General features: G+C 43.4%; 1 protein-coding gene across 1 annotated transcript; it reads right to left on the bottom strand.

Moving 5' to 3' along the window:
• Positions 1-2,130: 2,130 nt before the first annotated feature.
• LOC129860123 (uncharacterized) lies at positions 2,131-13,397 on the bottom strand. Its single transcript, XM_055930441.1, has 8 exons — positions 13,101-13,397; positions 10,891-11,008; positions 9,433-9,678; positions 8,716-9,144; positions 8,001-8,543; positions 7,701-7,843; positions 2,649-2,766; positions 2,131-2,537 (listed from the first exon to the last, which is right to left on the bottom strand). Exons 1-8 carry the CDS (start codon positions 13,395-13,397, stop codon positions 2,131-2,133), a joined length of 2,301 nt encoding a protein of 766 aa, XP_055786416.1.
• Between the last annotated feature and the right edge of the window lie 1,276 nt (positions 13,398-14,673).

The following is a 14,673-nucleotide window of genomic DNA, read 5'->3' as shown; positions in this document are numbered from 1 at the left end:
AGAAACAAAATTGTAGACCTGCACCAGGCTGGGAAGACTGAATCTGCAATAGGTAAGCAGCTTGGTTTGAAGAAATCAACTGTGGGAGCAATTATTAGGAAATGGAAGACATACAAGACCACTGATAATCTCCCTCGATCTGGGGCTCCACGCAAGATCTCACCCCGTGGGGTCAAAATGATCACAAGAACGGTGAGCAAAAATCCCAGAACCACACGGGGGGACCTAGTGAATGACCTGCAGAGAGCTGGGACCAAAGTAACAAAGCCTACCATCAGTAACACACTACGCCGCCAGGGACTCAAATCCTGCAGTGCCAGACGTGTCCCCCTGCTTAAGCCAGTACATGTCCAGGCCCGTCTGAAGTTTGCTAGAGAGCATTTGGATGATCCAGAAGAAGATTGGGAGAATGTCATATGGTCAGATGAAACCAAAATAGAACTTTTTGGTAAAAACTCAACTCGTCGTGTTTGGAGGACAAAGAATGCTGAGTTGCATCCAAAGAACACCATACCTACTGTGAAGCATGGGGTTGGAAACATCATGCTTTGGGGCTGTTTTTCTGCAAAGGGACCAGGATGACTGATCCGTGTAAAGGAAAGAATGAATGGGGCCATGTATCGTGAGATTTTGAGTGAAAACCTCCTTCCATCAGCAAGGGCATTGAAGATGAAACGTGGCTGGGTCTTTCAGCGTGACAATGATCCCAAACACACCGCCCGGGCAACGAAGGAGTGGCTTTGTAAGAAGCATTTCAAGGTCCTGGAGTGGCCTAGCCAGTCTCCAGATCTCAACCCCATAGAAAATCTTTGGAGGGAGTTGAAAGTCCGTGTTGCCCAGCAACAGCCCCAAAACATCACTGCTCTAGAGGAGATCTGCATGGAGGAATGGGCCAAAATACCAGCAACAGTGTGTGAAAACCTTGTGAAGACTTACAGAAAACGTTTGACCTCTGTCATTGCCAACAAAGGGTATATAACAAAGTATTGAGATAAACTTTTGTTATTGACCAAATACTTATTTTCCACCATAATTTGCAAATAAATTCATAAAAAATCCTACAATGTGATTTTCCGGATTTTTTTTCTCATTTTGTCTGTCATAGTTGAAGTGTACCTATGCTGAAAATTACAGGCCTCTCTCATCTTTTTAAGTGGGAGAACTTGCACAATTGGTGGCTGACTAAATACTTTTTTGCCCCACTGTATGTTGTTGTGGTATTGTTGTACTGTTACCAACCCCCAGACCAGTATGTTGTTGTGGTATTGTTGTACTGTGACCAACCCCCAGTATGTTGTTGTGGTATTGTTGTACTGTGACCAACCCCCAGTATGTTGTTGTGGTATTGTTGTACTGTGACCAACCCCCAGACCAGTATGTTGTTGTGGTATTGTTGTACTGTGACCAACCCCCAGACCAGTATGTTGTTGTGGTATTGTTGTACTGTGACCAACCCCCAGACCAGTATGTTATTTGACGTTTAGTTTTTCTGACCAGGTCAGTATATACAGTATCTCTCTCTGTCATATATCTGGTATGTTTATTTAAAGTATATTTATAGTATTTACAGTATATGTTCTTTAACTCGGTTACATTTAGTATTATTTTATATAAATATTTTTTTCCGGCCACATATGGAAAATACCAACACACTATTTTGTTATCATAGTCACTGTAATGGAATTATGTCACAAATGGGGAAATAATTCAGAATAAAAAGATTTGGAAGACTAATTGTCTCCCATTGTGAGTGTGTTTGGTATTTCTCAGGTCCATCAGCAGCATACTTACAATATCCATTATTATTATTATTATTATTATTGGTATTATTATTTGATTAAAACAAACTGAAACAAGACAGCAAAGTGCGTACATTTTAATATTAATATAAACTATCTAAGTACATGTGTAAAAACTAAGTAAACAATAAAGTACTACATATAGCAGGTAAGTAGAACATCGAACATCAACAACTGACAACATCAGTAGTCCATCAACGTCCATTACCATTAGCCAAGATGGCCGCCTTCTGTCTTCAAGCATTTCTCAGAGGAAGAAGAAAAGACGGGAAGTCTTGGTTACAGTCGGCAGGATGTCGACAGTAGTTCCTCATCCTTCCTTCCATAATCCCTACCTTTTACACGTGGCCTTGAAGATCTTAACCTCTCCCATGTCAGCCAGCAGGGTGGTGTTGAAGGTGTTCTTGAAGTCCTCAGTGAACACCAGGTTTGTCTCGAGGCGGACCTTGTTGGCCCAGATCAGAGTGGTTCCCGGACGACAGAAGTATCTCATGGTGAACAGCAGCTCCTCTAAGTCGCGGTGATACACCACGTCAGCCGCCAGCACGTAGTCATAGCGATACACGGATCTAGGGTAAGTGCGTTCCACCTCAGGACCCCAGGTTAGAGCTGTCACCTCAGGTGTATATTTAGAGCGCCCTCTGGTGTTTCGGAGCAAGTTGTATCTCAGATTACTAAGGACGTCTGGGAGGTCGGTGGCCGTCACCTGGGCACCAGGGGGACACGTTACATTAGGAGCTTTTTAAGAAGCAGAAGAACAAGAAAACTGACTACAAAACACATCTATCACCAGATACAGCAGCTGATAGGATTAGAGTCTAAAACTCAAAGGTAATCAGTAAGACTTACCCAGTAGACTGGCGACGATAGACACTAATCCTGTCCCTGATCCCAGTTCCAAAACCTGCTTTCCTTTCAGATCTATCACATCAGTATTGGTCTCCAGGTAGTTACATAGAGCCAACGCCTGCAGGGGAGCCAATACATTATATTACTATGTGTAGCCAATCACCACCTAGTGTTCCATCACATGTGTGTTGCAGGTAGGACCTTTTTAGAGGTCCACCACTAGGTGGCAGTAGTCCATTTGTCTGTTACCCTGTAGATGAGCATTCTGAACTGAAAGGCAAGAAGACACCTTACCTGTTGTTCCATGTGAGTGTTTGTTGCATTGATTTACCCTGCTGACTACTTCAAATGTAGCGATTTATCCTGCCGACCACTTCAAATGTAGGGATTTATCCTGCCGACCACTTCAAATGTAGGGATTTATCCTGCCGACCACTTCAAATGTAACGGTTTATCCTGCCGACCACTTCAAATGTAACGGTTTATCCTGCCGACTACTTCAAATGTAGCGATTTATCCTGCCGACTACTTCAAATGTAGCGATTTATCCTGCCGACCACTTCAAATGTAACGGTTTATCCTGCCGACCACTTCAAATGTAACGGTTTATCCTGCCGACTACTTCAAATGTAGCGATTTATCCTGCCGACAATGCCAAATGTAGTGATTTATCCTGCCGACAACGCCAAATGTAGTGATTTATCCTGCTGACTACTTCAAATGTAGTGATTTATCCTGCCGACAACGCCAAATGTAACGATTTATCCTGCCGACTACTTCAAATGTAGCGATTTATCCTGCCGACTACTTCAAATGTAGCGATTTATCCTGCCGACTAATCCAAATGTAGCGATTTATCCTGCCGACTACTTCAAATGTAGCGATTTATCCTGCCGACTACTTCAAATGTAGTGATTTATCCTGCCGACTACTTCAAATGTAGGGATTTATCCTGCCGACTACTTCAAATGTAGCGATTTATCCTGCCGACCACTTCAAATGTAGTGATTTATCCTGCCGACTACTTCAAATGTAGCGATTTATCCTGCCGACCACTTCAAATGTAGGGATTTATCCTGCCGACCACTTCAAATGTAGGGATTTATCCTGCCGACCACTTCAAATGTAACGGTTTATCCTGCCGACTACTTCAAATGTAGCGATTTATCCTGCCGACCACTTCAAATGTAGGGATTTATCCTGCCGACCACTTCAAATGTAACGGTTTATCCTGCCGACCACTTCAAATGTAACGGTTTATCCTGCCGACTACTTCAAATGTAGCGATTTATCCTGCCGACTACTTCAAATGTAGCGATTTATCCTGCCGACCACTTCAAATGTAACGGTTTATCCTGCCGACCACTTCAAATGTAACGGTTTATCCTGCCAACCACTTCAAATGTAACGGTTTATCCTGCCGACTACTTCAAATGTAGCGATTTATCCTGCCGACCACTTCAAATGTAGTGATTTATCCTGCCGACCACTTCAAATGTAACGGTTTATCCTGCCGACCACTTCAAATGTAACGGTTTATCCTGCCGACCACTTCAAATGTAACGGTTTATCCTGCCGACTACTTCAAATGTAGCGATTTATCCTGCCGACAATGCCAAATGTAGTGATTTATCCTGCCGACAACGCCAAATGTAACGATTTATCCTGCCGACTACTTCAAATGTAGCGATTTATCCTGCCGACTACTTCAAATGTAGCGATTTATCCTGCCGACTAATCCAAATGTAGCGATTTATCCTGCCGACTACTTCAAATGTAGCGATTTATCCTGCCGACTACTTCAAATGTAGTGATTTATCCTGCCGACTACTTCAAATGTAGGGATTTATCCTGCCGACTACTTCAAATGTAGCGATTTATCCTGCCGACCACTTCAAATGTAGTGATTTATCCTGCCGACTACTTCAAATGTAGCGATTTATCCTGCCGACCACTTCAAATGTAGGGATTTATCCTGCCGACCACTTCAAATGTAGGGATTTATCCTGCCGACCACTTCAAATGTAACGGTTTATCCTGCCGACTACTTCAAATGTAGCGATTTATCCTGCCGACCACTTCAAATGTAGGGATTTATCCTGCCGACCACTTCAAATGTAACGGTTTATCCTGCCGACCACTTCAAATGTAACGGTTTATCCTGCCGACTACTTCAAATGTAGCGATTTATCCTGCCGACTACTTCAAATGTAGCGATTTATCCTGCCGACCACTTCAAATGTAACGGTTTATCCTGCCGACCACTTCAAATGTAACGGTTTATCCTGCCGACCACTTCAAATGTAACGGTTTATCCTGCCGACCACTTCAAATGTAGCGATTTATCCTGCCGACCACTTCAAATGTAGTGATTTATCCTGCCGACCACTTCAAATGTAACGGTTTATCCTGCCGACCACTTCAAATGTAACGGTTTATCCTGCCGACCACTTCAAATGTAACGGTTTATCCTGCCGACTACTTCAAATGTAGCGATTTATCCTGCCGACAATGCCAAATGTAGTGATTTATCCTGCCGACAAAGCCAAATGTAGTGATTTATCCTGCCGACAACGCCAAATGTAGTGATTTATCCTGCTGACTACTTCAAATGTAGTGATTTATCCTGCCGACAACGCCAAATGTAACGATTTATCCTGCCGACTACTTCAAATGTAGCGATTTATCCTGCCGACTACTTCAAATGTAGCGATTTATCCTGCCGACTACTTCAAATGTAGCGATTTATCCTGCCGACTACTCCAAATGTAGCGATTTATCCTGCCGACTACTTCAAATGTAGCGATTTATCCTGCCGACTACTTCAAATGTAGCGATTTATCCTGCCGACTACTTCAAATGTAGCGATTTATCCTGCCGACTACTTCAAATGTAGTGATTTATCCTGCCGACTACTTCAAATGTTGTGATTTATCCTGCCGACTACTTCAAATGTAGCGATTTATCCTGCCGACCACTTCAAATGTAGGGATTTATCCTGCCGACCACTTCAAATGTAGGGATTTATCCTGCCGACCACTTCAAATGTAACGGTTTATCCTGCCGACTACTTCAAATGTAGCGATTTATCCTGCCGACTACTTCAAATGTAGCGATTTATCCTGCCGACCACTTCAAATGTAACGGTTTATCCTGCCGACTACTTCAAATGTAGCGATTTATCCTGCCGACAATGCCAAATGTAGTGATTTATCCTGCCGACAAAGCCAAATGTAGTGATTTATCCTGCCGACAACGCCAAATGTAGTGATTTATCCTGCTGACTACTTCAAATGTAGTGATTTATCCTGCCGACAACGCCAAATGTAACGATTTATCCTGCCGACTACTTCAAATGTAGCGATTTATCCTGCCGACTACTTCAAATGTAGCGATTTATCCTGCCGACTACTTCAAATGTAGCGATTTATCCTGCCGACTACTCCAAATGTAGCGATTTATCCTGCCGACTACTTCAAATGTAGCGATTTATCCTGCCGACTACTTCAAATGTAGCGATTTATCCTGCCGACTACTTCAAATGTAGCGATTTATCCTGCCGACTACTTCAAATGTAGTGATTTATCCTGCCGACTACTTCAAATGTTGTGATTTATCCTGCCGACTACTTCAAATGTAGCGATTTATCCTGCCGACCACTTCAAATGTAGGGATTTATCCTGCCGACCACTTCAAATGTAGGGATTTATCCTGCCGACCACTTCAAATGTAACGGTTTATCCTGCCGACTACTTCAAATGTAGCGATTTATCCTGCCGACTACTTCAAATGTAGCGATTTATCCTGCCGACCACTTCAAATGTAACGGTTTATCCTGCCGACTACTTCAAATGTAGCGATTTATCCTGCCGACAATGCCAAATGTAGTGATTTATCCTGCCGACAAAGCCAAATGTAGTGATTTATCCTGCCGACAACGCCAAATGTAGTGATTTATCCTGCTGACTACTTCAAATGTAGTGATTTATCCTGCCGACAACGCCAAATGTAACGATTTATCCTGCCGACTACTTCAAATGTAGCGATTTATCCTGCCGACTACTTCAAATGTAGCGATTTATCCTGCCGACTACTCCAAATGTAGCGATTTATCCTGCCGACTACTTCAAATGTAGCGATTTATCCTGCCGACTACTTCAAATGTAGCGATTTATCCTGCCGACCACTTCAAATGTAGTGATTTATCCTGCCGACTACTTCAAATGTTGTGATTTATCCTGCCGACTACTTCAAATGTAGCGATTTATCCTGCCGACTACTTCAAATGTAGTGATTTATCCTGCCGACCACTTCAAATGTAGTGACTTATCCTGCCGACTACTTCAAATGTAGTGATTTATCCTGCCGACAACGCCAAATGTAGCGATTTATCCTGCCGACAACGCCAAATGTAGCGATTTATCCTGCCGACTACTTAAAATGTAGTGATTTATCCTGCCGACTACTTCAAATGTAGCGATTTATCCTGCCGACTACTTCAAATGTAGTGATTTATCCTGCCGACCACTTCAAATGTAGTGATTTATCCTGCCGACAACGCCAAATGTAAGGATTTATCCTGCCGACTACTTCAAATGTAGTGATTTATCCTGCCGACAACGCCAAATGTAGTGATTTATCCTGCCGACAACGCCAAATGTAAGGATTTATCCTGCCGACTACTTCAAATGTAGTGATTTATCCTGCCGACCACTTCAAATGTAGTGATTTATCCTGCCGACAACGCCAAATGTAAGGATTTATCCTGCCGACTACTTCAAATGTAGTGATTTATCCTGCCGACAACGCCAAATGTAGTGATTTATCCTGCCGACAACGCCAAATGTAAGGATTTATCCTGCCGACTACTTCAAATGTAGTGATTTATCCTGCCGACAACGCCAAATGTAGTGATTTATCCTGCCGACAACGCCAAATGTAGTGATTTATCCTGCCGACAACGCCAAATGTAGTGATTTATCCTGCCGACTACTTCAAATGTAGTGATTTATCCTGCCGATAACGCCAAATGTAGTGTAGAACTGTACTCACTGCTGGCCATATCACTCCGCCATGGGAGTCCATTGCCTCGACGATGTTGATTTTGTGCCCAGCATAGAAGTAGACCTCTCTGTCCAGGCGTATCCAGGGGACGTGGGTATTATCCAGCTGGGCTTCCTTGGTGTCCAACTCCTCTACACAGGAATGGAACAAACCACTCATTCACATTCTAATAGGGGATGGATCATACCATTGCTATTTCCTGGGTGTGTACTGACAATGGAAGACTTGTGTTCTTGAATGATTGAGTCTGAGTATCTAGGGATTTAAATAATGGTGTCAACAACTCACCGATAATGTCTTCGTCAGTCACTTCGGTGCTACAGCGGGAGTTAGTGTTTTCTGCTTCATCGTCATCATCCTCATATCCTTCATCACTATGTTCCAATGTTTGTTCCTCCCATGCTTGGCAACTGCCATCACCTGCATCAGCCTCCTCCTCCTCCTCCAAACTGTTGTCTTGTTCCTCTGACCTTTTGTCTGCCTTCACAACAAACTGCTCGACCCAGACTGGTCTCTCCTCCTGCTGGACATTTGAGTCCTGAGTGTCTGCCTCCTCTGCAAACTGCTCGACCCAGACTGGTCTCTCCTCCTGCTGGACATTTGAGTCCTGAGTGTCTGCCTCCTCTGCAAACTGCTCGACCCAGACTGGTCTCTCCTCCTGCTGGACATTTGAGTCCTGAGTGTCTGCCTCCTCTGCAAACTGCTCGACCCAGACTGGTCTCTCCTCCTGCTGGACATTTGAGTCCTGAGTGTCTGCCTCCTCTGCAAACTGCTCGACCCAGACTGGTCTCTCCTCCTGCTGGACATTTGAGTCCTGAGTGTCTGCCTCCTCTGCAAAAGAAACATAAAGAAGACCACAAGTGAATCCATGAAGTGTAGCTGCTGCATGTGCAGTAGTTAATGTGGATCCTAATAAACTAAACTAATTCAACAACACAATGAGATCCCCTCCTGGCCTTTCAGAACTTATAATTAGTATATTTACAGTAGGTTGGATGCTCACCAAGACCCCCAAGCTCTGATTCGGAGGTAGAATGTGAGCCAGCAGAATTCTGCTGCTCTTCATCGTCTCTGCAATCCTGAGAGTCTTCCTGGTTTTCTCTGTCCTTGTTCTCCTCTTTCAGTCCTTTCTTCTGTGTCTCGTCTTCTTCCTCGTTCTCAGTTGTTTCATCTGCCTTAAACTCTTCCTCCTTTTCCTCTAAACCATTTTCCTCCTCCTGTAAACGCTCTGTGACATGTTCTTCCTCCTCCTCTTCCTGTTGTTTTCCTGGGACCAGCTCTGGTTCCTCCTCTGTTTCTCGACACGTGCCCATGAATATGTTTACTTCTCCAGTCTCAGCCAGCAGTGTGGTGTTGAAGGTGTTCTGGAAGTTCTCTGTGAAGCTCAGGTCTGTCTTGAGGCGGACCTTGTTGGCCCAGATCAGAGTGGTTCCTGAAGATCACATGAGAAATAAGCCTCATTTAATGCTTTCATGTGTTATATTGTGTTATCGACTGTGCGCTTGTTTATTCCATGTGTAACTCTGTGTTGTTGTTTGTGTCGCACTGCTTTGCTTTATCTTGGCCAGGTCGCAGTTGTTAATGAGAATTTGTTCTCAACTAGCCTACCTGGTTAAATAAAGGTGAAATAAAAAATGAATAAAATATTCTGGGATTTTTTAAACTGTTCAATCAATAAATCCACCAACCAACCAATCAACCAATCAATCAATCAATCAACCTGGACGGCAGAAGTATCTCATGGTGAACAGCAGCTCTTCCAGGTAGTCATGGTGATACACCACGTCAGCCGCCAGCACGTAGTCATAGCGATAGACGGATCTGGGGTAGGTGCGTTCCACGTCAGGACCCCAGGACAAAGCTGCAGCTTGGGGAGTGTACCTACAGCGCCCTCTTGTGTTACGGAGCAGGTTGGCTCTCAGGTTACCTATGATCTCTGGTAGGTCTGTAGCTGTGACCCAGGCACCTGGGGACAGGAAGCACTCTGTTAATCAACTAACAGACACACAGGTGGCCAGTACCAAATCAACCCCTAGCCTCTAGTCGTCTAGTGCCGAGGACACCATGCAGATCTGAAAAGGTTGGATAGGTGTAAGTGGTATAGAATGCCGGGACCTCCTCCACCTTGATAGCACCTCCTCCACCTTGCTAGGACCTCCTCCACCTTGACAGGACCTCCTCCACCTTGACAGGAACTCCTCCACCTTGATAGGACCTCCTCCACCTTGACAGGACCTCCTCCACCTTGACAGGCCCTCCTCCACCTTGCTAGGACCTCCTCCACCTTGCTAGGACCTCCTCCACCTTGGTAGGACCTCCTCCACCTTGCTAACCACCTTGGTAGGATCTCCTCCACCTTGGTAGGACCTCCTCCACCTTGCTAACCACCTTGGTAGGATCTCCTCCACCTTGACAGGACCTCCTCCACCTTGATAGGATCTCCTCCACCTTGATAGGACCTCCTCCACCTTGCTAGGACCTCCTCCACCTTGCTAGGACCTCCTCCACCTGGCTAGCCACCTTGCTAGGACCTCCTCCACCTGGCTAGCCACCTTGCTAGGACCTCCTCCACCTTGATAGGATCTCCTCCACCTTGATAGGACCTCCACCTTGCTAGGACCTCCTCCACCTTGCTAGGACCTCCTCCACCTGGCTAACCACCTTGATAGGATCTCCTCCACCTTGATAGGACCTCCTCCACCTTGGTAGGACCTCCTCCACCTTGGTAGGACCTCCTCCACCTTGGTAGGATCTCCTCCACCTTGGTAGGACCTCCTCCACCTTGATAGGACCTCCTCCACCTTGCTAGGACTTCCTCCACCTTGCTAGGACCTCCTCCACCTTGGTAGGACCTCCTCCACCTTGATAGGATCTCCTCCACCTTGGTAGGACCTCCTCCACCTTGATAGGACCTCCTCCACCTTGATAGGATCTCCTCCACCTTGGTAGGACCTCCTCCACCTTGATAGGACCTCCTCCACCTAGCTAGGACCTCCTCCACCTTGCTAGGACCTCCTCCACCTGGCTAGGACCTCCTCCACCTGGCTAGCCACCTTGCTAGGACCTCCTCCACCTGGCTAGCCACCTTGATAGGCTAGGTATAAATGTTTCCATATTACTTACACCTCTCCGATCTCCTCAGATGTACAATATGAGTGAATGTAATGTCCAGACTCACCTAGGAGTGTGGCTACAATAGACACTAGGCCAGGGCCTGCTCCTAGCTCCAGCACTGCCTTGTCCTCCAGGTTCAACTGCTCAACGTTGGTCTCTAGGTAGTGACACAGAGCCAACGCCTGAAGGCAACCATAGTTACTATAGAAAACATCATTATAGTTGGTAGAACCTCAACCATAGTTACTATAGAAACCATCATTATAGTTGGTAGAACCTCAACCATAGTTACTATAGAAACCATCTTTATAGTTGGTAGAACCTCAACCGTAGTTACTATAGAAACCATCATTATAGTTGTTAGAACTTCAACTGTAGTTACTATAGAAACCATCATTATAGTTGTTAGAACTTCTACCATAGTTACTATAGAAACCATCATTATAGTTGGTAGAACCTCAACCATAGTTACTATAGAAACCATCATTATAGTTGGTAGAACCTCAACCATAGTTACTATAGAAACAATCATTATAGTTGGTAGAACCTCAACCATAGTTACTATAGAAACCATCATTATTAACTTCATTTTCATGCTAATGATACTGTTTTTTACTGTTGTGCCTCGTCTCTTACAAAAGCTTTCCAGAACTTGCAAACTGCTTTTTATACTGTTCAACATACCTTGTGTCAATTGAAGCTTATCCTCAATACTGACAAAACTAAACTAATGGTGTTTTCTAAAACAAGAAATAGACCTCTGAACCTTTCACCTATTACTACCTGTCAGGGCAAGGAGATTGAGGTTGTAACCTCATATAAATATCTTGGAATTTTAATTGATGACGGCCTCTCTTTTAAATTGCATATTCAACAACTTACAAAAACATTGAAGCTGAAATTGGGATTTTATTTCAGGAATAAGGCCTGTTTTTCTTTTGAAGCCAGAAGGAGGCTAGTATCAGCTACATTTATGCCTTTACTAGACTATGGGGATATTTTATATATGAATGCTTCCGCTCAGTGTTTGAGATCAATTGATACCCTTTACCATGGCACTTTGAGATTTATTTTAAACTGCAAAACCCTTACGCACCACTGCACTTTGTATACCAGGGTTGGCTGGCCTTCTCTAGTCACTCGTAGGCTCAGTCACTGGTATACTTTTATTCACAAAGCCATTTTGGGTTTACTACCTTTTTATTTTGGCATTTTTATTGTTCAGAAATGTGGTGGGTACTATCTTCGTTCGCTGGACTTTATCCTGCTAACTGTTCCAAATGTCCGAACTGAATTTGGTAAAAAGGTCTTTTATGTACTCTGTGCCATCGTCTTGGAACACCTTACAAAATACTTTTAAACTGGAAGAACTTGTCCCGATTTGGTATTTTTAAATCACTGATGAATGATCTTGAGACTGATTCCCTGACCTGTCAATGTTTTTAATTTGCTGTTTTTGATTTTGTTATACTCTTGTGAATTCTATGGTTTTTACTAGATTACTTGTAGTTTTTCATGTTGTTTGTCTGTAATTTTTGTAATGACTTGGTACTGCCTGTCTTGGCCAGGACGCTCTTGAAAAGGAGATTTTAAATCTCAATGAGCCCTTCCTGGTTAAATAAAGGTTAAATAAAAAAAAATAAAAAAATTATAGTTGTTAGAACTTCAACCATAGTTACTATAGAAACCATCATTGTAGTTGTTAGAACTTCAACTATAGTTACTATAGAAACCATCATTATAGTTGTTAGAACTTCAACCACAGTTACTATAGAAACCTTCATTATAGTTGTTAGAACTTCGACCATAGTTACTATAGAAACTATCATTATAGTTGTTAGAACTTCAACCATAGTTGCTATAGAAACCATCATTATAGTTGTTAGAATTTCAACCATAGTTACTATAGAAACCATCATTATAGTTGTTAGACCTTCAACCATAGTTACTATAGAAACCATCATTATAGTTGTTAGAACTTCAACCATAGTTACTATAGAAACCATCATTATAGTTGTTAGAACTTCAACCGTAGTTACTATAGAAACCATCATTATAGTTGTTAGAACTTCAACCATAGTTACTATAGAAACCATCATTATAGTTGTTAGAACTTCAACCATAGTTACTATAGAAACCATCATTATAGTTGTTAGAACTTCATAAATCATCATCACCATCCTCATCACCACCATCAATCATCATCCATCATATTAATTAGTCGTTATCCTACATCCATCTATGAATGACATGTTAAATAGTAGACTAACTCACCGCTGGCCAGATGACAGCACCGTAAGAGTCCAAGGCCTCCAAGATGCTGATCTCCTCTCCTACGTAGCAGAACACCTCTTTACCAAACGTGGAGTAGGTAGTGGGGGCCCAGGCCTGCTGCTTCTGCTGCTGCTGGGGTTCAGTCTCCTTGGCTTTGTCATCTGATTCCTCCTCACCGTCTAGCACTGTTGTCTCGCTATCATCTTTCTCATCTTCATCTTCCTCCTCCTCCTCCTTCTCTACTTTCATGAAAGCAGTGTCCTTCTCATCTTTGTGATTTGTGCCTAAAGGATCCATAAAAATCTGAGATATGATTATTTTACATCAACTGCATTGATGTTGAAATGACAAGTTAGCTACTAATGGTAGAGTCAGCTCTCTCTTCAGGCTCAGTCTCTCCCACACTTTGTAAACACAGCGTCCAACACTTGAGTTTTATCTCTCTCCCCTTCTCCCTAACTTCACCCCTCCCCGAACCATGTTTGGTAACAACATATTTTTCCCCGCTTACAGCCTGTCAAAGCTAAGTACTGTAATGAAATCCTTTCCCCCTTAGACAGCCTTCCACAGCCCTCTTATGAACTGCCTCACAGCGGAGTTGACGAGAGAGCAGAAACGGACACTTTTAAATCCTTTATCAAACCAAAAACCATCACCTACCTACTGCAGTTCTTGGATTTATTTGGTCAGTGGGTTTTTGGGGGTCAACCCTCCACTTTTCTGTCTTGGTTTTCCATCTCGTATGGATTAATTAAGTATTTTTCTCTTCTTCTTGTTGAAGATCGTTCTAACTGCATCTTAGGAAGTCTCAGAGTCGAGGTTTTAAGACTTTATCAGAATCAGAATCCTGCTGGGTCGTCACAGAGTCAAGGTTTTAAGACTTTATCAGAACCAGAATCCTTCATCACACCAACCCAACTCTATATTTAGAGATGGAACCATCTGAAACACACACAAACACATTTTAGATTTAAACAAACAATATTGAAATCACCGTAAACTGTCAACTCCATCTCCCTGATATACTAAGATAGGATATGAATTTTGGTTCAAATGTGTTTATTTTAATTAGGTTTTAGAGTCATGAAGCAACTGAGGACAGGGTCTGAAATTAACACCAGCCACCCGCCAAATGTGGGTAGATTTTGGCAATGGCGGGTAAAGATGTTAATTTCATCAGTCACATTGGCGGGTGGTTAGGGGTCAGGGATCAGGTCTACACAGTGCCAGCTTTCCACTCGCATTTGCAAATTAAAAATAAAGTCAAGTTTGAGCACATTTATGGCAAAAAAATAAACTGTGCAGTAGCCGTTTTCAAATCATTTCTGCCATTTTTGTTTCATAGCTGGTAATCGCACGAAGAATTAGGAATCCTATAGCCCTCCTCATGCAGCAACACTGCCTGGCTTGTGGGCTGTGAGCAGCTGTGAGCACTGTGAGCACTGTGAACACTGTGAGCACTGTGAGCAGCTGTGAGCACTGTGAGCACTGTGAGCACTGTGAACACTGTGAGCACTGTGAGCACTGTGAGCACTGTGAACACTGTGAGCAGCTGTGAGCACTGTGAGCACTG

This window comes from Salvelinus fontinalis, chromosome 7 (assembly GCF_029448725.1).
Source record: "Salvelinus fontinalis isolate EN_2023a chromosome 7, ASM2944872v1, whole genome shotgun sequence".
Taxonomy (NCBI): Eukaryota; Metazoa; Chordata; class Actinopteri; order Salmoniformes; family Salmonidae; genus Salvelinus; species Salvelinus fontinalis.
This window is presented reverse-complemented; position numbering and strand designations above follow the sequence as displayed.